The sequence below is a fragment of the Onychostoma macrolepis genome, chromosome 08 (genome assembly GCF_012432095.1).
Source record: "Onychostoma macrolepis isolate SWU-2019 chromosome 08, ASM1243209v1, whole genome shotgun sequence".
Classification (NCBI taxonomy): domain Eukaryota; kingdom Metazoa; phylum Chordata; class Actinopteri; order Cypriniformes; family Cyprinidae; genus Onychostoma; species Onychostoma macrolepis.
In genome coordinates, this window is record NC_081162.1 from 14,949,740 (window position 1) to 14,974,166 (window position 24,427).

The 24,427-nt window shown below is 38.0% G+C and overlaps 1 protein-coding gene across 1 annotated transcript in view; it reads right to left on the reverse strand.

Moving 5' to 3' along the window:
- Nucleotides 1-24,427, reverse strand: part of celsr3 (cadherin, EGF LAG seven-pass G-type receptor 3) — a 46,168-nt gene extending 21,741 nt beyond the window's left edge. Inside the window, 11 exon segments of the mRNA XM_058784139.1 lie at nucleotides 121-306; nucleotides 1,140-1,309; nucleotides 1,466-1,591; nucleotides 2,247-2,410; nucleotides 3,399-3,556; nucleotides 3,683-3,771; nucleotides 3,935-4,050; nucleotides 5,265-5,487; nucleotides 9,767-10,055; nucleotides 11,331-11,668; nucleotides 21,377-24,427. Coding sequence (XP_058640122.1) covers nucleotides 121-306; nucleotides 1,140-1,309; nucleotides 1,466-1,591; nucleotides 2,247-2,410; nucleotides 3,399-3,556; nucleotides 3,683-3,771; nucleotides 3,935-4,050; nucleotides 5,265-5,487; nucleotides 9,767-10,055; nucleotides 11,331-11,668; nucleotides 21,377-24,302 — 4,785 coding nt within the window. The 5' untranslated portion in view covers nucleotides 24,303-24,427.

The window sequence follows — 24,427 nt, forward strand, 5'->3', positions numbered from 1 at the left end:
TAGAATCTGATATTACAATATTCCAGATTATGGATTACAACATGGGATTATAACAGTCAGTCAGCGACATAATAAGGGTTAGAAGACCACTTATGTGCGGGTGTATGTGTTTGTGTGTACCTGATACAGTCCAAAGTCCAGTCGGACTGTAGCAATATATCGAGTCTCTCTGCCACTCCTGACATCGCGGAGCTCGAGCTGTAGGTCATGCCAGCGTCCATCACATACCTGAACCTGATCCAGTCTCAACCTGACTGGCCGAGTCGAACCCCGTGCCACAGAAAACACCAACTGACCCGAAACCACCTGGAATCATAAACATACACACCAGGGTTTTTAATAATTAACCATTTCTCAATTTCAGTGAATGTTTGTATAGGATATGAGAGCTATACTTGATCATCTAAGCATCTGGGACCTTTGGAGTTCAGCGCAAAATTGTCAACTTCAAAGTGCTATGGGAAGTCAAGTTTTATTTAATTTACACTCTGCTTCTAGTGAAAATGTTTGTTTTCTACTCCAAAAGAGATCATGTTTTCCTTTCATCAGGCTCTTAATGATTTAAAACATTTCTTGGAATATTTGAAGGCAAACAAGCCCAGGTTTTTCCTTAATGCCAGAGAGCATTAGAATAGTACAGCTTTTACACAGGAGGAGAAACTTGGTTTATAATTTATGGAGGTTTCAATCCTTTGATTCTTGCTTTTAATGAAAATTTCTGTCATTTGTTTTATTTAAATGAAAATCAAATAGTTATGAAAAATAGTAATACATTTAGAAACTACAACTGAAATTAATTAAAATAATAAAATTAATTAAAAACCCTAGAAAATCTGTAAATCTTAACATTAATTTAAATTAAAATGTTAATAAAATTTAATCAAATTTAAACCTTATGTAAATGTAAACATAAATTAATTTTGCTTTGCTGGCCAAACATTTCACCTTTTTGGCTCCAGAAAATAAATAAATAAACAAACAAATAAATACATCAGTACAAGAAAGAAAGTCAAATAATTAAAAATGTCAATTTGAATTAATTTGAATTAGTAATCAGATAAAACATAGGCTACAAATTTGAAAGGGCTGAACACTGATTTCTTTTCCTTTCTGTGTGTGTAACATGTTAGTGTGTATACCTGAAAGATCAAGTTGGTGTACTGTCCAGCTTGAGCCTGCAGGAGAACCCCCTCTTTTGATCTGGTGCGGAACACCAGTCCCATGTACCAGGGTGTAGTGATGGTGACTTCATTCTTCAGGTCCCACCACAGCGCACTGTTTCCAAGGAAACGATGGGGGTGGGACATCACTGTGAAAGAATCATTCCAACAATACCGTCATCATGACATTAACATTTAGTAATAGTTCCTGTTTGATACTAGCATTCTGATTTAATATTCACTTAAAGATCAACAGAGAAATATTTTATGTATTTATGAGTTTTGTATTTTTATGTGGGTCTCACCTAAGCTGCAGTCCTTCCCTCCAAATCCAACAGGGCAGTCACAGGAGTACGTCTCCCAGCTCACCCTACATGTGCCGCCATTCTGGCACGGGTTTGATTTACAGAAAGGCAGTTTGGCACTGCAACCTAGTACAGACACAGAGCATTACCTCACAACTGCTGCAGCCAATCACAGAAACATCATGATCCCCATAATAACAGCCAATAATAGGCCCAAAACAACCACAAATGCTCTCAAAATTAGTATACAGTACACTACTATTCAAAAGTTTGTGGTCAGTAAGACTTTTTTAAAAAACTCTATTATGCTCTCTTAAAGTCTCTTATGCTCACCATTTATTTGATTAAAAATACAGTAAAAACAGTAAAATTGTGATCTATTTTAACCATTTCAAATGTATATATTTAAAAATAGAATTTATTCCTTTTATGGGAAAGCTGAATTTTCAGCAGCCATTACTCCAGTCTTCAGTGTCACATGATCCTTCAGAAATCATTCTAATATGCTGATTTGCTGCTCATGAAATATTTCTTCGTATTATAAATGTTTAAAACAGTTGCTCTACTTAATATTTTTGAGGAAACTGTGATTCTTGGATGAATAGAAAGTTTGAAAGAATTTTTTTTTTTTTTTTTTTTACAATGTCACTTTTGATTAATGATTTTTGATTAATTTCTTTCAAACTTCCAAACTTTTGAATGGTAGTGTATGTTGAAATCATCAGAGTCAATCACAAATACAGGATGTCACTATTATCACACTGTAAACAATCACACACACCAGGTAAAGTGCCATTATTAGCAATGAATCCTGCCATGTCCACTGGTCTGTTATCAATATGCAGGTCTTTCATGCAGCCAATAAATTCTCTTGTAGTAAACGGGAAGTTCTCAGGTAGGTTAGGAACTCCACCCAAAAACAACGGGCCTGTAAGATCCAGAGACCTGTGAGAAAAAAAATACAGAAGGAAAGAATGAAAAAGTTGCTTAATTTGTTTTCCTGAGCAAACTCTTTCCTGAGTACTTGAACACATGCAGCGAGTAAAATAAGTATTGAACGAACACATCACCATTTTTCTCAGTAAATATATTTCTAAAGGTGCTGTTGACAAGATATTTTCACCAGATGTCGGTAATAACCCAAGTTATCCGTACATACAAATGAAACAAAACAAGTATTTCAGAAATTAAGTTATGTGTTGTAAAATGGAATGACACAGAGAAAAAGTACTGAACTACTGAAATTGATTTAATACTTTGTACAAAAGCCTTTGTTAGTAATGACAGCTTCAAGACGCCACCTGTAGGAGAAACTAGTCGTATGCATTGCTCAGGTGTGATTTTGGCCCATTCTTCCACACAAACAGTCTTCAAATCTTGAAGGTTCTGTGGGCCTCTTCCATGAACTCTGATCTTTAGTTATTATTTTCTATTGGACACAACCCAGGTGATTGGCTGGCCATTCTAGCAGCTTAATTTTCTTTCTCTGAAACCATTTGAGAGTTTCCTTGGCTGTGTTTAGGATCATTATCTTACTGTCCACCCTTGTTTCATCTTCATCATCCTGGTACTGTAGGTGTTGCGGCTGAACCAACTAATATTAATTTCCACTGTAGGAGCAGGATTGCTTTCTAATTACTGATAGATTTCAGCTGGTGTCTTGGCTTCCCATGCCTTTTTGCACCTCCCTTTCTTCATGTGTTCAATACTTTTTCCCTGTGTCATTCCATTTTATAACACATAACTTGATTTCTGAACTTATTTGTTTTGTTTTCTTTGTATGTAAATGGATAACTTGGGTCATTACCGACATCTGGTGAAAAGTTCAAGTCGACAGCACCTTTAGAAATATATTTACTGAGAAAAATGGTGACGTGTTCAATACTTATGTTACCCGCTATAAATGTGTATATATTAGTTTGTGGATGCTCACTTTTTGCTGCTGGTCTGTCTTCCCTGTGCAGCACAGCTGTAGTTGCCGAGCTGAATGCCAAACCTCAGCGAAACAGCTGTGTCACAGTCATCTACACTCAAGACTGCGACCTTCTCATCAGACGGACCTTGAACATCACCGCTCACACTGCGCTTTGGCTAGATACAAGCACAAATGTGTCCTCATAAGTACACAAACACAAAGCACACGATTACATTCTGAATACATAAAAATGACTGTTACCAAATTAGGATGCAAACTGCTTCCTTAGAGGACTTTCTCACCTTGTTGTAGTAATGGATGTGAATGGTGTGCCAGTTGCCATCACTCACTCCGCCAGGCAGGTATGGACTCACCTGAGTAGACGATTCACCTGTGCAAAGGTCACACAGAGATCACAAGTCGATATCACAGAGACAAAATTTACACCACAACATAGACTGAATTATCAGAATTACCCATTACATTGTAGAACCATAGATTTGTCCAGGATTTATTTCAACTTTATGAACAAACGAATTCACTCTTATTTTTACCTGTGGAGTATTTAAGAACCATTTGTCCGTCCAGTATCTCCAAAGCAAGGAAGTCATGCTTCTCATTAAACCGACCGTTGTAGAAGAGCAAACCATTACTTTCCAATGTGGCAAACCTACAAAACACATTTAATTCTCAATCAAAGATCTGGAATGACTCAACAATTCCATTTAGAGTTAGAGTATAATGTGATGTCCGCAAACTGAGAAGAAGAGCACACTCAGCATAAAATGATCTCTAAAGTAATTCCACTTGATTTCCATTCAACCTTGGAAGTTTTCATGGCTGGGGTTCAGCAAACAGTATCCATTAAAACTTTCAAAGTCAAAAAGTATGCACACTTATAGTAATATCGATGGGTTCTTATATGTGTACTCCACATTTCTGTAGAGAAAATTATTATTCGTGCAAATCTTTCATTAAATTATGAACTTTCCACATTTCAGCAGCAAAGCACCCTCTTAAGATGCATAAGATGAAAGCCAGAATAACAATCTTTCTTTTTGCAACATAAATTTATAGCTGGCATGCCTCTGGATGTCCTCTCTGGAGACTCACTTTAAAACATCTTTTAGTTTGGTCCAGACAAAACACTGACAAAAGGCCTGAGCTGTGAGAGAGATGGACCTTGTTTACGCTCCACCGAGCAAAGACTTTTAGATTTAAAAGAGTTTTTTATAGGACATGGTCAGTCTGTAAATTGCACACTGTAGCACAATGGTTATCTTTCGGTGCAGAGAGGCAAGATTTTAACCGAGAGAAAGAGAAGGATTTAATATTCTGCCGTGTCTAGGGAGATGAGAGAAGGTTGTGCCCTTTCTGGGTGTGTTGATATTTGACCATGTTAATAAATAAAAAAGCTCTGTTTTAGTCGCCTGGAGATTACAACAAACAACCATTATATTACCTCTGTGCCACAGCAACCAAGCCCTGACCAATCGCATCAAACACATGACCAGAAAATAGCACTCACAAGGGGAAGTGGAAAAAAACAAAACAGGATGAAAAAAGAGAAAGAGAGTGCTAAGGAGCTTTTCTTATGAGAGTGCATGAAAGAGAGAGCAGAGAATATTAAAAAAAAAAAACAGATCACGGCAGAGAAAATAAGATTTATGATATTTGCACATTATAAAATATTTAAAAGTGTAGCTAAGAGTGGGTAATATTTTATATTATTACTCATTTAAAATAATTTCTACTATCTGAGAGAGAAAAAAAAACTCTTAAAATCCTAAATCTTATCCTAAATGGTCGTCTTTGCCATAATTTTGGCCTTGACATGACCTAAGAATAAGATCAGATAACAGGTGTGTCCTTGTGTGTACTCACGAGAGAGAGATGGAGAGGTGGAATCGTTGACGGAGCCCCCTGAACATCATGAATGATTTCGGCGGGAAGGATCTGGTGGTGACAGAGCAATATGGCTTCTCATAACCTCCTGCAGGACACTCACACCTGAATCCCCCTCCAGAGAGCTCACGACATGTACCGCCGTTACGACAAACGCCTGCCACACACTGGCCACCACGCCGGTCGAACTCACACCGCTCGCCTGAGACAGACAGAGAAAGCACATGAAATACACATGCACATGACAAAACAAATACACATGCACACTTCAATTCAATCGTACTCCATTACATTATTTAAAGGTGAAAATTGTACTGCACTGCAAAAAATGAGGTTCTGATATTTTTAAAGATAATAAAAAGACTAATTAATAACAGTGTTACATATCATTTTCAGCAAATCTCAAAATAAATATCCATTTTTCTTAATGTACATTAAAACTTGATTAATAAATTCACTTACAGCATTTAAAATGTTTGATTTTAGTTTTTAGTGTTTTTTTATTTTTTATTTATATAGACAAAATACATTTGAATTTTAGTATCAGACGTTTATCAGTTATCAGCCATAACGTGAAAATAATTCATGGCTTCTTGGTATTGGCCAGAATTTCAATATCAGTTGAGTAAATGCTTTGACTGAACCTAAAATGTAATGTTGTTATGACTCAAAATCTGTCAAATTTTTAGCAATTTCCTATTTTGATTACATTTAAAATGATTGATAGAGTTCAGCTGTTAAAGTCGGCATGAAATTGAAATCTATGGAATCTTCTGATCTTTCCTTTGCTTGAACCCCTTTCTCAAAAAGCTTACACTCAAATATTATTTTATTAAGACCACAATCAAGTGATTTTACAGGTTTAGAAATACAATTTACTAAATGTGACAACAAAACCAGCAACGAATATTTAAATAAAACTGGCAAACATTCCAAAATGCAAACCTAATAATTATTCATGCCCTGGTGCATGCTGGGAATAGGGAGTGAACAGGACCAAACCACAAAGCAATTTTTTCAAAGTGCTATTTTTACTTGATCCAAGAATTATTTCACACAGCTTTATGTAGAATATGAAGAGCTGAACATTCATGACTGTATTTTAATCAGTCACATTTGGATAAAAATCCTATAAATTGTACCATCACTGTATCAGCAGGGGTCTAGCTTACACACACACACACACACACACTTTGTTAGCAATGTGTAGAAGCTCTGTAAAAACCTGTAGACGGGAATGTCCCAGTGGACCAATAAAAGACACACACACACACACTACATAAAGCAGCTTGTTGTTTGGGTTTGGAAACATCGGCAGATCATGCCCTTAGGCTTTATGATGCTGAGCCAAATGTGAGCCAGATTCTGGCGCTGTGATGTTCCAGCATTGTGTTGGTGAGCCTCTGGCAATGGTTAAATAAAGCACATTAATGTGCATGCGTGTACAAACCTCTGGCACAGACACACATATAGACATCTCCGTCTCGCTTTAGTCGGAGTGTGAAAATACTGCTTTTAAAAGCACTTCAAACTTTGACCCACCACCACAGAAATACACACACATGCAACCAAATGCCTTAGGACACACATATGGACAGACACACACCACAAGCAAGCAAACCATTAATGTTTACACTACAGTAACTGCTCACTGCAAACCAGCCACAGATACACACACACACACACACCAAAACTCTCAAGACACATGGACTCCAGCCTTTATCCTACTGGCTACTTAGACTGAGAATTATTTGCATATTCAACAAGAGGTATTAGCATATTCATCATAGCTTACAAGCATATCACCTGCAAAGGAAAAAAGATTTTAGCACACATTCCTCTTGACAGCACAAGATTGAATATTCAAAAGCCATATAAAATAAGCTGCTGTGCCCAGAATAAAAATATATATAAGCAGGTCACAGGCCTCTAAATACCAAGTGAATTGAATTTTTCTAACTAAAATCATAAATTAAACAGGACTTTCTTCATAAGGAATAACTATTTCTTTTGATAAATTAATTTACTAAAAGTAAATTATTGAATTTACTAAAAGTTTATTATTATTTAGCATGTCACAGAACCCTCTTTTCAAAGTGTATGCCCCTGGCCCTTGTAAAACCATATGAACTGTCTGACACGAACACAAGCAATTCTGAGAAAACATTTCACACTGACTGCTCCTGCTCTCGGTGCACTTACTGACACACATTCAGAGACGTACAGCAATTTCTTCAAACTCCTCAACCAGAACTGCCAGAAACATACACACAAGCATAAACATAGCATGCTGAAACTCAAAAATACAAACAGCCCCTCTGTGTTCAATGAGGTATAAAAGTTTTCACCTTAAAGTCCAAAAACAAACTAAGAGAAATAAAACTGTCTTCACACATCCACAACAAACACAAAAAGTGATGGCACACAGAGATGTTCACCTACATAAGCATTTATCTCAGTTATCTCTACATGGACAAAAGATGAGCTTTTAGGTACACACATGCTCTCAAATACACACACTTACACACTTAAACAAATCTCCATTGATTCTCAGTTGACTCACTTAAAATCTAGCAGAGAAAGGCTTTAAAACCCTCTCTGCAAATATCTCTCCATCTTTAGTCTCTCTATCTTCAGTCTCTAGATACTTTTGTCCTTTTATATTTGTGTCAGGTGCTCGCTCTTTCTTTTTTCCAGCTGTTCACTTCCTGACTTACTATTAAGAGCACTTTCCCCTCTTTTTTTCTGTTTCACTCTCCTCCCCGGTACCTATCTACTCCATCCCCTCAGAATATTTGGTAATGTATTCTCTCCCCTTCGTTCAAATGATGTTTAATTCATCAAAGCTATTCTTCTCCTCTTGGGCTAAACCACCCTCTCTACCCAACCCCCACCACACACATGGTACGGCCCTCAGGGGATCCTGCATCTGCCCCTGCTTTCATCCTTCCGTTGGATTTCTTTTTCTCTCTTTCACTTTCTCTCATACTGCAGCGTTTGTATTACTAAGACTTGCTCATTTAACTTCAGACTGACTTCACTGCTGAGAGTTTATGTCTGTTTAACTCCCATGGCCACACATATACTCTGAAAAACAAACTGGTTAGCAGTTGCGCTACACCACCAGTAGCCACCGTCTAGTCTCAGCATCAGATGGTACGCCCACAGATCGCTCACAGCTCCTTCACTGGCCATCTGATGCATATTGCACAGAAAACTGGCATCGTTTGAGTGGCAGGATGCTGCATAATTTTCAAGTGCTTTTCTGGAAGAACTAGAACTGGATTTGGAGACACCGAAGACGCTTATAGCCAGGGCTGGGTTAAAATATTGATTTTCCCATTACTTGTGATACTCCTTTGAAAGATCTCAATATTGAGTCGAAAAATCCCAAAATTGATTGCTCACAGCAAGACCATTTATTTTTTTAGCAAGTCTGTTTTTAGGTGAGTCTATTTTACCCATATTTGCAGTCCAAATGCACGGAGGACTAGAAGTGATCATTTAGATATTAAGAAATAAGAAATTAATAATTTAAACATGAAAATAAATTAAATAAATTAATAAATCATGTTTAAATTGAGAAATAAATGGACATATTTACGGCCATTTGCTTTTCTTTGTCCATTTGCTGATTGCTTTTCTTTGTTGTTTTGTCAAAAGCTTTTCTTTATCCATTTGCTAATCAAGTAAAAAAAACAAAAAACATTTGGCAGTTCAATTATGGGGGCAACAAACCAACTTTTAACTCAGGCTTAAGAGCAACCCATGTGCCACTCAATTTTTAATAATTTTATACATCGTTATAAAAATGTTTTTCCATAAGAAACACAATTTAAGGTTTATATCCACAGAGCAGTTTTTGTTTATAGATTTTTATATTTGACAGTTTGACAAAAAATATTACATAAATTCACATTTTTGTAAAGTACCAAGCAAGAAGGATCCTTACATAATTTATAGCATTAGCTGAGAAATTTTAAAAAATGAGAAAAAAGAGAGACATTCAAAAATGAATCAGAAATGTATCCAATCAAATCAAATTTTGAATGGAATGGGTTTGTGAATTAGAATCTAACTGAATTGGGAATCTGTATCTATAACAAGTCCAACTCCTAGCGTCAAATCTTCAAAAGACATTCTGTGTTTTCTGTCTAACCACACAAGAAACGTCACATGCCAAGGGTTGTTGGGTTTGTTGGATCAGTGTGTCAACCTGTCTGTTGCTGTGTGTTGGGCAGCAGGAACATGACAGTTTTTATTTTCATCATTCTACTGTACATCCAACAGCCAACTTTAGTACACATTTGAAATGTTGCCGTTTGTTTTGGCAGTGTGAACCAGCCATAAGTGGGCGATTCTTGGCCAGAATAAACTGCAAAGTGCACCAGACGTTCTTTTGCAAGTCCCTGCAAGACTTCCCATCATCTAGAAAGACACAATAACACATCTCTTCCTGAAATACACAACCACACTCTCACCTGTGTAATCCTCTCGGCAGATGCAGGTGTAGCCTCCCTCTCTGCGAGCGCACACTCCTCCATTCATGCAGGGGTTTGAGTAACACAGGTTAATTTCAATCTCGCAGTAATCTCCCGTAAATCCGGCAGGGCAGCGGCAGCGCAGCCCTGTGATGGGATGGATGGGCCGGAACAGTGTGGATGGGGAGGCGATAAAGGGAGCGGAGCTGTTGAAGCGGAGAACGCTGATGCACTTCATGTAGTTCTGACATGGCTCGCGTAAACACACGTTATCATCAAATGGGAGAACCTGCCGGAATACAAAATACAGCGTCAGAGAAGTGTGAGTGTGTCTGTATGTCTTTGTGTTCTCTCACCACAAAAAGTACGGAGGACTAGGAGACTGCTTTTATTTAATTCATACAATTAAATTTTAGCCAAGCTGCGTTTTTCAATTTATAAATGCAATAAATGTGAATTGAATAAACAGCATTAAACTTTATTAAGTTTATTAGAGTTATGTGGGGTCAGCAAGTTTTTGTTGTTGTGTTTTTTTGTTTTTTTTGAGAGTTTTATTCAGCCAAAGTAAGGACATTTGTAATATTACAAAAGATTTCGGTAATACTTTACAATAAGGTTCATTACTTAACATTAGTTAACTACATTAGTTAACATGAACTAAGAATGAACAATACTTCTACAGCATTTATTAATCTTAGTTCATGTTAATTTCAGCATTTACTAATGCATTATTAAAATCACAAGTTGTGTTTGTTAACATTAGTTAATGCACTGTGAACTAACATGAATAAACAATGAACAACTGTATTTTTATTAACTAACATTAACAAAGATTAATAAATACTGTAATAAATGTGTTGATCATAGTTCGTTCATGTTAGTTAACACATTAACTAATGTTAACAAATGACACCTTATTGTAAAGTGTTACCAAGATTTCTTTTCAACTTTGTATTAATCAAATAATCCTGCAAGTAAACTTATGGTTTCCACAAAAATATTAAGCTGTACAACTGTTTTCAACATTGATAATAATAAGAAACGTTACTTAAGCATCAAATCAGCATGTTAGAATGATTTCCAGCTAAAGACCAGAAAAATGACTGCTGAAAATTCAGCTTTGACATCACAAGAACAAAATATTCTTGTGAATATATCTTAAGATATATATAAACAGAAGACAGTTATTATAAACTGTAATAATATTTCATATTATTACTGTTTTTTTTATCAAATAAATGCAGCCTTGGCCAGCATAAGAAACTTACAAAAACATCTTACACAAAATCTTGTATTTTCACTGACCCAGTGTAAGTTTGATTTATTCATTTCAATTGTATTTTAAAATAATTAAATTATAATTGATTGATTTATTTTATTTTAATGGCTTTCATGGTGCTTAAAAACACTTAAACAACACTTTAGAATGTATGAATGCCATTGTTTTATTTAACAAAATATCAAAACAAACAATCAATATTTGACATTTCTATTAGATTTTGTATTTTCTTACTGTATCTAATGCTCTTCACGAGGCAATTGAGTGTGTGACTATGTATTTTACCTCCATATGTGCAAGGGCGTTGAGTCTAGGTCTGCTGAGGTACAGCTGCTCCTCCAGAGCCTCCGATGGGAAAAACTGCCCTCCCGGCAATGCAGCGGAGAAACTAACGTTGAGCACCTTTCCTGCATCTGCATCCGGCTGCACGTTGAACACAAACACATCATCAGGAGAGACTGAAAGCACGGCTGACACCCCTTCCAGGAAGTGAGTGAGCAGCGGGGACAGGAAGTGCTCCTGGGACATGTTCTGGAGTCGCACAGTGATGCTGCTGCTGAGCATCTCCTCTGTAATGATGAGAACCCGCAACACACACTGAGCACTGATGCTGTGAATGCCATCTGAGAAACAGACAGAGACAAAGGAAGATGAAGTGAGTTAGAGAGCAATAATAAACTTGAAAACTACAAGCCTTGTCCTGTATCACAGTATGTGTAAAAGCAGTGTGTCAAATCACAAGTTAAGTGATAAGAACATGTCTGACAGCTCAGTCAAAACATCACACAGTCTGTGTTTTGCTCTATTGCGATCTGAAACACTTTAATGCTGTAGCTGTGAGAGTTGTACTCCTCCAGAGGTCCATCTGAACATGTGAACTGAGTCAGGTTGGTGTCAGTGCAGCCTGTGATATCATCTACAGCTCACTGACTGTGAAATTAGCAACATGCTGTGGAGTGAATCATGTGTGTCCATCAAATCCACACATACTTCATGCTCATACACACACAAATATGTAAAGGAAGGGATAAAGGAAGAAAAAAGAGAAGATTGAAGGGTTTCTGTGATTGAACAGATATTGTGTAAGTGAACCTAATGAAAACAAGCCTAGGTTACATTTCACCCCAAAATCAAAAGAGGACATTAGGTTTTGTATATAGAAAATTAAGTTGAATTTTAGAATTTTATTATTTTCATGATGTTGTGAACAAACACATTACCTACTGATCAGCCCTTTTGCTTTGTGAGCATTCATTCTAAATGGTGATTCTCAAGATGCTTATTTGTGTAAAGATACTGTAGCACAATGAAATTTCACAGGCAAAGTCTAGTAAATTCGATAGGAATCCATGCGATTGAAAAAATGTGCAAGAGCAACTCATTTCCTCACACAGATTAGCATTGGATTCAAGTTTTTCATGTAAATTTGCCACATTGACCAACTTAAATCTCATACTTCTTCAAGATATGACTGCGCTTTAAATAGATAGTCCACCCAAAAATGAAAATTCTGTCATCATTTACTCACATATGTAATTCCAATCATGTGTGACTTACTTTATTCTGTAAAACAGAAATGAAGATATTTTGAAAAATGTTGGTAACTAACTGACTTCCCATTATATAGACAAAAAAATATAATGGAAAGAGAACTAAAATGGTTTGGCTACCAAGATTCTTCAAAATATATTCTTTTTATTGTGCAAAGTTTGGGACAACATGAGCGTGAGTAAATGATGACAGAAGACTATCCCTTCAATACTTCAATACAATTTTTATTTACTGAAATACAATGTTTTTTAATTAGCATAAATTTAAGGCAAATACAATTATGATGCATAAATTATATTGAAATAAAATGTCATTGCCAAACAAATCTGAATGGTCCTAAAACTGGCCTTGCTTTTCCTTTGAGAGGATCAAATATTTACTTTTGGGGGTAAAACATGACCCAGACAAGTTCCTGACAAGCCTCCTGACATCCAGCTGCACACATTCATATTTGTTTGGGTTTAAATATTACAGCCACTGGCTGTGAATTTGGACCATTTACCACTTTTTGGGCGGTGAGTCTGAAAATACACACCATTGCACTATCATCATTAAAGTGACCACTGAAGCATGCAGGAGTGCTTTAATACTCCAGTACCACTAACACCAGTCCAAGCAATTCTAAATCATGTTATTCAGTATATCCATGCTGTTTGTACAACATTGATGACATTTTCACAGTTGCCTTTCCATTTTCTAAATGATTTTCTCCTGCATACATTAAAAATGTTTTGGCTATAAAGTGCATGAAAACAGTCTTGGCAGCAAGTCACTCTGAAGTCGATTTAAATTGAGTGAAAGAAAATTACACAGAGAAGAGGAAATGATTCAGCAGACAGTGAGAAGGAGAGAGAGATGGGGTGAGGGGTGAGGCTGCTTGAGGCTGGTAAGGAGGAGTCAGGGATGAGAAAGAATAAAAGCACAGAAGATAAAATGAATGGGGGAGGGGAGAAAGAGAGACGTTAGATCATAATGTCATCCCCTTAAAAGTCATACCTTTCATGCTGATAAGCATTTCTTATAAAATATACCATCCATCCCCCACTTATGTCTCTCTCACACACACACACACTAGACAGAAACAAGACGTTATTAAGATTCAACTACACCTGCCATTTTATTCCATTCGCTGTACAAATTACGGCAACAATGATTCAGGTGTTGCGGGATGGTATATTGGTGCTTGTGTATTTTATAACTTATCACCTTAAAATATTTTAATAATCACCATAATAATAAAGGTGGTAAAATAGATTCATTTTTTGTTTTTTTCAAAAACATGAAAAGACAAGAATTCGCCTTCATTTTTCGTTTTTACATTCAGGGGTAGAAAATGGATAAACAGCTTGAATGTTCGATTTCCACGTGTGGGAGGGAATTAAATGCCCCTTTTCACTGATTGGTCAAGTAAAAATTAAACGGTGCCGTCATCATGTCGTCTTCAGTTCTGTGTAACAGAATAAGAGTCCTCCACTGTTAAGGTGTTTATTACAACTCCTGCATTTCGTCTCTCTCTCATCAAACAACCAGACTAACAAATGGACAGGGTTTACTTCTGTGTAGGCATAGATTCTCTACGGCAATTATTAGGTGCTTATTGCAGAAATATGTATACCTCAGATCTGCAGCCACATTACCCTTTTAGTCTATTTCTTTGGCGCATCGCACATTTTATTTAGCTGTCCAGTTATCAAAATCTGTGTGGCAAGGCTACGTGACGCACTGGACAACACGGGGCGAATGCATTTAGATTACAGTGATGCGCAAACCAGTATTGATTTTAGTGTGAATACGCAGCAGTCATAACTATTATTTTAGACAGTACAGTTTCATTAATAATGAGTATAAATTGATTTAATTTTAGACACAAAACAGTGTGTTTTATTTGACTTAAAACACAGGCGTTTCTTTCTTGAATGAATCCGAGTCTTTGAATGAATCGTTTGAGTGAATGGTTCAATGAACAAATCAGCATTTTGAACGAATCGGTTGAATTGATGACTCTATGACTCATTCATCAACACAATGACTTGCTGCCACCTACTGGCGATGTAACCTTCATAATTCAAGTATCCAATTGTTTTATTTTGTCTCTTATTTCATATTTCTGTAGGCTATTCAATATGTTTTTGTTTAAAACATTAATCTCATTCCATAATGCAATTGCTGTGTTAATGCATTTACTGCCGTCTGAGCAGCATTAATTGTGTAAATACATCTAAATTCAACTTAAGATGCAGCTTCTGTGCCACAGTGCAAAGATGGCTTTGGTTGGTACTGATTTAATTGGTAAATTATACACCTATAATTTTTCAAATATTGACTAAATTCAGAAATTTAATAGTTAGAAAAATGCCATTTTCTATAAAAATAGGATGTATTATATACATGTGTAACATGCCGTTGGACAATGACAGTATCATATAGACTTCTCTATGAAAAAAAACTCGAAATAATAATCAAAACGGTAAGATAGCTTTATATTCACACTAAAATCGATATTGGTCTGCGCTTCACTATAATGTAAATGTCACGCAGCTTTGCCACACAGATTTTGATAACTGGACAGCTGAACAAAATGTGCGGTGCGCCAAAGAAATAGACTAAAAGGTACATACATATTTCTGCAATAAGCACCTAATATTTGCCATATAGAATCTATGCCTACATAGAAGTAAGCCCTGTCTAGGCGCTTCCCCAGTATGGTTTGTGTCAAGCCATTTGTTAATCTGGGCTGCGTTTCCCAAAAGCATCGTAAGCTTATGTTGATCGTAGCTCCATTGGTTTCAATGCTTTTGGGAAACGCAGCCCTGGTTGTTTGATGAGAGGGAGATGAACGCAAGAGTTGCAATAAACGCTTTAACAGCAGAGGACTCTTATTCTGTTGCACAAAACTGAGGACGACATGATGATGGCACCGTTTGATTCTTGCTTGACCAATCAGTGGAAAGGGGTGTTTCATTTCCAGTGTTGGGCAAGCTACTTGGAAAATGTAGTGAGCTAAGCTAACAGTTACTCTTCTTTAAATGAAGCTTAACTACACTAAAGCTACAGTCCTGGGAAATGTAGCAAGCAAAGCTACGGCAACATGGCAAAAGTAGTTTACTACATCCAAGCTATTTAAAAATAAAAAATAAAAAAATTCTATTGAACCAACATCATAGCAAGTCAATGCTCTCTCAGTGATCAATAAAACTGTCAGTCAAGCAGATAGACAGACATCAGTTTAACTGTTTATTCAACAGCTGTTCCAAACCAATTTGGCAACATAATCAGTATCAAATACAGGGCCGGATTTACCTCAAATTGTGACATAGGCAAAATAAATGTTTGCTGTCGGCCGGAAACCTCCTATTGGTAGTTGGTATTGTGGCTTTATTGTATACAGATACATGTATATAAATGGTAACACATCACAATAAGGTTCAGTAGTTAAGATTAGTTAACTAGTGTTAACATGAACTAAGAATGAACAATACTTCTGCAGCATTTATCTTAATGTTAATTTCAACATTTACTAACGCATTATTAAAATCAAAAGTTGTTTGTTAACATTTGTTAATGCACTGTGAACCAACATGAACTACTAATGAACGACTGTATTTTCATTAACTAACATTAACAAACATGTATTTTAATGAAATCGTATTGTATAGTGTTACCAGATGTTTAGGCCTACAGACAGGCTGTTTATTTGCATCGTTGCATGTATCATTAGATATTAATATAAACATTTCACCAAAATCAAGTTCAAATATGAAGCTTTGGACCAGCGAAGGTTTTTATTTGATTTTTATTTTTTCCTGACTCGTGTCCTGTTTTCCCCAGTTTTCTGTCATTATGTGGGCGTTCAGTTCTTTCTGTTATTTGGCCAAAGTATCATATTATGAAAGATTCAGCGCTTTGCACGAGCTATTTGGCTGTGACTCGACAACAAATGCTAGAGAAACTCTTCTCCGCTCCTCAAAAACAAAAAAACAAACAAAAAAATCATTAGCCTTTATAAATAGTATTTTTTTGAGTACAGAAAGCGATGTACTTATTCAGTCAACAGTTCTTTATTTAACTTCAGACTGAAAAAAAGCTGAGATGCTCCAAAATATGCGCCGCACTTCATTGATGAGGGAGGCGGGAGGAATAATGAGGTTTGACTGACAGTCTGAGGAGCCAATGGCGTTACGAGCTTTAGTGTCTGTGGCGTCACTTGCTGATCCAGGATCAGTGATCCGTAGCTGTTATATTTCTGATTTGAGCTTGAGTTTCAGAATGCTTTCTTTGGAAAATGTAAGGTTAGCTTTTGTTAACGCTACCGCGCTACTTGATCAAAAAAAGAGCTTAACTACCGTAAAGCTATTTGATTCAGAAAGCAGTGACGCTACCACCACGCTACTGAGAAATGTAGTTAAACTAGTAGCGTCACTACTTGTAGCGACGCTACTGCCCATCACTGTTCATTTCCACCCACACATGGAAATCGAACATTTAAACTGTTTATCCATTTTCTACCCCTGAACGGAAAAACGGAAAACCAGGTGATTTCTTGTTTTTTTCATTTTTTGAAAAAACGAAAAACAAAAAAGGTGCCCTTTTTGTCATGTTTCTGTTTTCAATAAAAAAAAAACCGAATGCACACGGACCCAAAACTGATCTAAATAATTCATTCACAAATTGGTGTGATGCAGTTCTCAAGTTCATTTCGCTAACTAAATAACGTTTGTTGCAACAGTTAACAGCTAGCTCACTAGAGGATAAATAGTTAGTGATTAAACAAGTCAATTTTGGTCCGTATATAATAAAGTTTGAAGTGAATTGGACAGAATTTCCTTTTTGGTTGAACTGTCCTTTAAAGAACATATAATCCTGATTGGCTCACCACACTAAATACTGTTTGCATGTACTGCTTGTAAATTACAGTTTAGCTCAAAATATTTAAACGGTTTTCCACTGCGCTTAAGTTGTTGACTCAAGTTGTGCTGTAATAACTGGAGAAATAAAGTCAAGCACAACGTGTGAGTGTCTACAAGAGGACGACAGCCGCGGCTTGAAGTTTTTAATGTCACTGGATGTCTCAGTGTCTAAGGAGATTATATCCTTCTTTGATGAAATGCCACCCTGTGTGTGCGAGAGAGAGAGAGAGAGAGAGAGAGAGTGTGTAATGGAAAGAGCGAAAGGGGTTAGAGGAGGAAGGGTGGAGGCAGAGAAGCAGGAGTGTTTACATAGATGCCAGAAAGATGAAGGCAATATCAAGCAGACAAGAGATCTGGGAAAGTGTGTTTGTGGGAAAGACTGAGATGAAGGGGTGGGGGGAAAGGGAGGTACAGGAGAAGTGGGGGAAGGGTGCGAGGAGGCAGCTGGTTTGATTACAGGATTATAAGGCAGTGACTCCCTATTGACCTCCCAAAACAGTCCCTGCTTCTCTCTAACACACCACAAAGCCATTAAACTAAAAAACGCATGGTGAAAAACACAGTGGAAGCAAATCAACAATATCTTGCATATCATTTTCTGTCATATTCCAATAATCACTGAGGCCTAACAAATCATAGCAATTACAGCAAAACGACAAGCAAATGATCTTAATTACTGTAAACAGCCACAACTAGTGCAGGGGCAACACACTATGGTTACTCAACATCTAAATAAAACTAAACAAAACATTGATTTAAATGATTAATGTAGCTTTCAGCAGAAAATATTATTAGTCATGCTGATTAAATCAACACATTCGGGCTCCCACAGAGGATAAGTCAAATCACCAGTGTATGTGTGTGTGTGTGTTTCTTTGTTGTTTGTTTAAAATTTGTGTCTATGATGTCTGACATTAGCAATAAGTGGAAGGAGTGGAATATGATTAGGCTTAGGATGACAGTAAATGTATTTATAACGTTGCGAAAGATTTCAACATAATAAATCATATAATTGTTTCTTGAACACCAAATCAGCATATTCGAATGATTTGTGAAGGATGTGACTGAAGTAATGGCTGCTAAAAATTTTAATTTGCATAACAGGAATAAATGTGGAATTTAAATCATATTTTACAATATTACCGGTTTTATATTTTACTTCAAAATATCCTTTAAATTTATTTGATAAACCAAGATATTAAGGCTTGTTTTAGAAAACATATTCTGAATTCTGAAACTTATTTTATAATGCCATAGACAAATTGTTTGTGCTTGTTTTGGGCATAAATCTATCAAAATGTATGAAATATATGCCTAAAACAAGCAATAAATAAATAAAACATATATTATTTTAATATATTAATATATTATATATTATTTTATTTTACATTTATATTTTAAGTAATTATCTTGTTTATAAAGATGTTCCATTATTTTACTGGAAAATCAAAATACTACTTATGAAGATGATTTTTAAGTGCAGGCACAAATACAAATAGAACCATTGCATATACATCTAACCAGTCTTTCAATAAAAAGCATATTAAGAGCTGTATGGTATGTTTCAAAGACGGCAATTTTCCATTTCTTTCATCTGAAATAATTTTCCTTTCAGCCATTCAAAGCCAAGACCCGAACTCAGCGAGTTTCTATTCCTCCTGTTCAATCACTCGCCTGTCATTCGCCGCCCTCCATTTCTCTTTTCCACTTGAGTGTTTTGTTATCTTCTCTTTCTCAATCTGTTTTCTTCTTTTTCTTCTTCCTCACATTCCCTAAGCCTATCCTTTCTTCATTGTATCTCTTTCTATTCCTCTCTCAGACCCTTTTAATCTTTTATAATCCAGCTCACTTAACCACTCTAAAGTGAACTTTATTTTAGGCTTGTTTTGCAGAGGGGGATTGTTAGACAAAAAACTCTGTGTGTTTGAAGCAGTTCTTGCTGGGGTCGCAGGAAAACATGCAAATAGCTTCTACCAGCTCACAAAAACATGAAATAAACAAATAGATCTCAGAGGTCCCTACAGTATAGGTTTTTCAAGTTTCTCAACCTGACACAACAAACCTGATACATACACATGCTCACAAATTCACACAACAGCAGCTCACATATTTGACACGCTTGTAAACATTGAAATTATAAATCTAGCATGACCACAACAGACCCCAGGTCTCAAGGGTCTCTGTTTGTGTGTTTTTGCACACAAAAACAGAGTGAAATGCTTAGATGTATTTGCCCTTCATAGCTGAAATTAGTCACCTGGAAATATATTTCTACTCCCATCAGCCAAGAGGCACTCAACTACAGACATTTGCACACACACGCACAAAAACACATGTGTATAAACACACAAACCTAATATATGCTCAAACAAACCCAGATGTAGGCATAAACATAGTAGATGCCTGCATGAACAAATATTAAACCATCTGATTACCCAAACACACACACAAAATCTTGGGCACTGGTTTGACAGCTGATTACTGTGCTCCGTTTGTTTCCAAAGCCAGGCTTCCCCTAAGGACGTCCTATTACACTCAAAGTAAAGTAGAACAGAGAGAGAGAGAGAGAGAGAGAGAGAGAATGCAAGAGAATGCATGCAAGATAAGAGGTCTGTCTGTAATCCTCTATTAAACTACATTTACCAGTATATACACACAATTTCATTCTGGTATGCATGCATTATTTCTGAGACCAATACAATTTTGACTACACCTAAAATGTGTATTTGTACATCACATCATAAAGGGAATAGCAAAATGAACTAATCACATAAATATAAAGCACATCTGCCTTGCTTGGAGAATAACAAGATAAAAGCGACAGTGAGTTCCAAACTATGTCATCTCATCTTACAGACAATGAGCTGTGCTCATTAGAAAACTGTAACTGCTGTTTCTCCTGAATACAAAGGAATTATTTAACAGGAAATTCCTTCAACTTAACCTTCCATTTTCCTCGGGACATCACGTTCTTAAGAAGAAAGCTGCTCAGCTTATTTAGAAACACATATTTACATGATTTAACCCAACAGAAAAATATGTTTTGAAAGAGGAAAATAGTGAGAGAATGAGATAGACAGAAAAGCAGGGAGGCAAAATGAATGAGAAATGAAGAGTAAAGGGGGGATGGAAACGGAAGTGTGCATCCTCAGAGGAGAGAGAGAGAATTTTACCAGAGGGTAGCTGAGCTGTCTAACACTGCAGTCTTACAAAATCCCCAACCTATATGCCTTACACACACATACACACACAAACTGCCAGATAAGGTAAAAAAAAAAAAAAAACACAGAACAAAATCAGCAATATTTAATATATTTAATAATATATAAGCAGGATTCTTTTCTAAGTGATAAATAAACACAAAGCAGCCACAAAACCCTACACATTATGTTAAATTCACCATTTTAGTCACCTTGTCTGTAAATAACAAATCACCATTTATAACCTTTCAAAAGCCACAATTATCTACACTTCCCAGCAATGCAATCAACAACATCAGCCATTGTGGCCGAGCAATGCTTTCCTCAGCACTTACACTCTCTCAAGTTACCACTGAGACTCCTGTTACGGCACCTGCTAATGCCAGTAGAAATCATTCCAGCGTAAAGTAATTTACATTGATCGCTAAATGTCTTTACAGAGAAAAATGCAAGTCAAGAGTCAGCTTTCTCTGAAGATATCTTCTGTTCTTTCTATTTTTCCTCTAACATGCACTCTCTACACTGACACATTGCCTTCAGCAATATTTCATAATAAAGCACTGCAGAAAAGAGTTAGCAAAACCAATTTGACCTGATTTGATTTCATCCTTATGACCTTAATAGCCCTTGCCTCATTTCCCCACTTCTTCCTCCCTCCCCCTCTTGGTCTTACCAGTGACGGTGACAAGCATCGGGGCCACCAGTGGTCGGTTGTTGTCCAGTTTCCGGCTGAGGCGGATCTCCCCGCTCGTGTGGTTCAACAGCAGCAGGTGCAGCTCATTCCCACGATCTATGGTGTAGTAGAGACGATCCGAAACATCTGGGTCATGGGCTGGAACTCGTCCAATAACCCCACTTGGGAAGGTGTTGGATCGATTGGATACAAAGTTGTTAAAGATGATTTGAAAGTCTTGCATTTGGGGCCCATTATCATTCTGGTCAACCAGTCGGATGCGCACTGTGGCACGACTGACCAGTGGAGCTGATGTGGCCTGGACAACTATTACGTACTCATTCCGTGTTTCATAATCAAGGTCAATTAAAGAAGTGAGCTCTCCTGAAAAAATGTCCATTTGGAAAATTTCAGGAATATTTCCTTCCACAATCTGATACATAATCTGAGCGTTTGGGCCCTCATCTGGATCAGTCGCTGTAATTTGAGCTACGACTGACCCAACGGCACTGTTCTCCTTCACTAGGACCTCAAAATCATCAGCAGGAAACACTGGAGCATTGTCATTGACATCCATGACACTGACTTGAATGTGTACAGGTGTACGCTGAGGTGGAACACCGCGATCCACAGCAAATGCAGTCAGCTCGTAGAAGGGAACACTTTCACGGTCAAGTCTCCTGACGGTCCGGACTATTCCCGAGGTTGGTTCTATGGTGAAATCGCCATCACCATCCTCTCCATTCTGGAATGTATACTGGACACGGCCATTGGCATGAGCATCACGGTCAGTAGCGGAGATTTGTAGCACACTAGTGAAAGGTGGAGCATCCTCACTGACTCCACCCTGATATCTGGGGCTCAAGAACTGGGGTGCGTTGTCATTTACATCATTAACATTGACCTCCACATAAGTGGTGTCAGATTTCTGAGGGATTCCATTGTCACGAGCAGTGATGGCAAGCGTGTAAGTCATTTGGTCTTCGTAGTCTAGTTCTGCTTGAAGTGTGATCGCTCCGCTTGCAGGATCGATGCGGAACTGTGGAATATTGTCCTCCAGGTAATAAGTGATGCGGGCATTTTCTCCAACATCATCATCTGTTGCGCTTATGACCACCACGGTGCTGCCAGGAGGCCGGTCCTCATTCACACTTACTGAATAATGAGCGCTCTGGAACACAGGGCGGTGAGTGTTGGCATCTGTGATGTTGATGTGCACCTGACAAGTATCGTGGAGAGTTCTGTCAGAGGCAGTGACTGTTAGCACATAGCGACGCTCCTGTTTGTAGTCCAAAGGTAGTGCTAGGGAGACAAGTCCTGCTCCACCAGCTGTGCTAATGGCAAAGCGATTACGTGTGTTTCCACCAGTGATCTGATACGTGACGGCGCTATTTACATCACGGTCAACTGCGGTTACGATGACCACACTTGTCCCAACAGCTGCATCTTCATTTAGTCTGACGTAATACTCTTTTTGCAGAAACTCTGGTCGGTTATCATTAACATCCATAACTGTGATTGTAACACTAGCTGTGGCAGAAAGAGGAGGGGCGCCATAATCTCGAGCTTCAACACCAAAGAAGTAATGCTCTACCGATTCACGGTCAAGTTCTGAGCTCACTGTGACCCAACCAGTGGCAGCGTTGATAACAAACGGTGTATCCGTGCCGGTTCCCGTTAAACGGTATTCCAGGCGTGCATTGTCACCATTATCTGTATCAATGGCTTGTATATGAAGAATGGAGTGACCAATAGGAGCGCTCTCCAGCACTGTAGCCTGGAAAGGTGTGGATACAAAGATTGGTGGATTATCGTTGACATCAGTGACCTGCACACTCACAATTCCAGTGTTGTTGGAGAGAGGTGGACGGCCGTTGTCCTGAGCCCGCAACCGTAGCGTGTACTCCCGTTCCGTCTCATAGTCCAGTGGTGCTACCACCTGGATTTCTCCAGTAACACTGTCAATTGCAAACTGTCCACGGCTGTTCCCGCTGATTATGTTGTAGTGCACAGCAGCATTCCCATCTTTATCCTGGTCCGAGGCACTGACTCTGAGGATTTCAGAATGTGGTCGGACGTCTTCTCTAACTGCCACCACATACCGCTTTTGACTGAACTGTGGAACATTGTCATTCTCATCCAACACAGTGATATGGACGCTAACAGTAGCCGACCGTGGGCCCGGCTCTCTTCCCTGGTCGCTTGCTTCCACCAACAATGTATAACGTTCATTTGCTTCTCTGTCAACAATACCTCGGGTTGTGATCAAGCCTGATCGAGGATCGATCTCAAATGCAGCGCGTGCAACAGCTGCACTTTCTCCAATAAATCTGTAGCGTATGTTAGCGTTCGCTGGCGAGTCGAGATCTGTTGCTCGCAGCTGCAGGATAGGATATCCCTCTTCCACATTCTCTCGAATGGTCTCGCGGTATTCTGTTTGCTCAAACACGGGTGAGTGATCATTACGATCAGCCACAGTGATGGTCACCATAGTTGTTCCAGAAAGGCGTGGTGAGCCATGGTCTGTGGCAGTAATTCGGAAGTAGTGCAGGTCCATGTGTTCTCGATCCAGAATGTGTGTGGTGGTGAGAAGGCCAGTAATTGGGTCAATTTGGAAGTAATCCATGGACCTGCTGTTCATTAAAGGGGCCATGCTGTAACTGAGTCTGCCTGCCTCAACAGCATCAGGGTCCTCAGCTGTCATAGTTATGACTGAGGTACCAGGAGGCTGGTTCTCAGCAACCTGAACCTGGTAGTTATACTGGGGGAAATGGGGCTGCCTATTAGCAGCTCTACGGGAGCGCCCAACAGGAGGGACACCTGTCTGCTCTTCGTTGGACTCTTGCTCTTCTCCTCTCTGAACTTCATCGCTCTCTTGCTTTTTGTTTCTCACCGTACAGAGCTTTTTGTGTGTTTCCCACCCCATCTAGACTCTCTTTAGACTCATTCTGTTCGATCCACATTCCCTCTTTGTTTTCATTGCTTTTTCTGTCTGACTGAGAGGTGCCATTGCCTTGACCTTTTTCTTTTTCTCTCAGTACATTTGTCTCT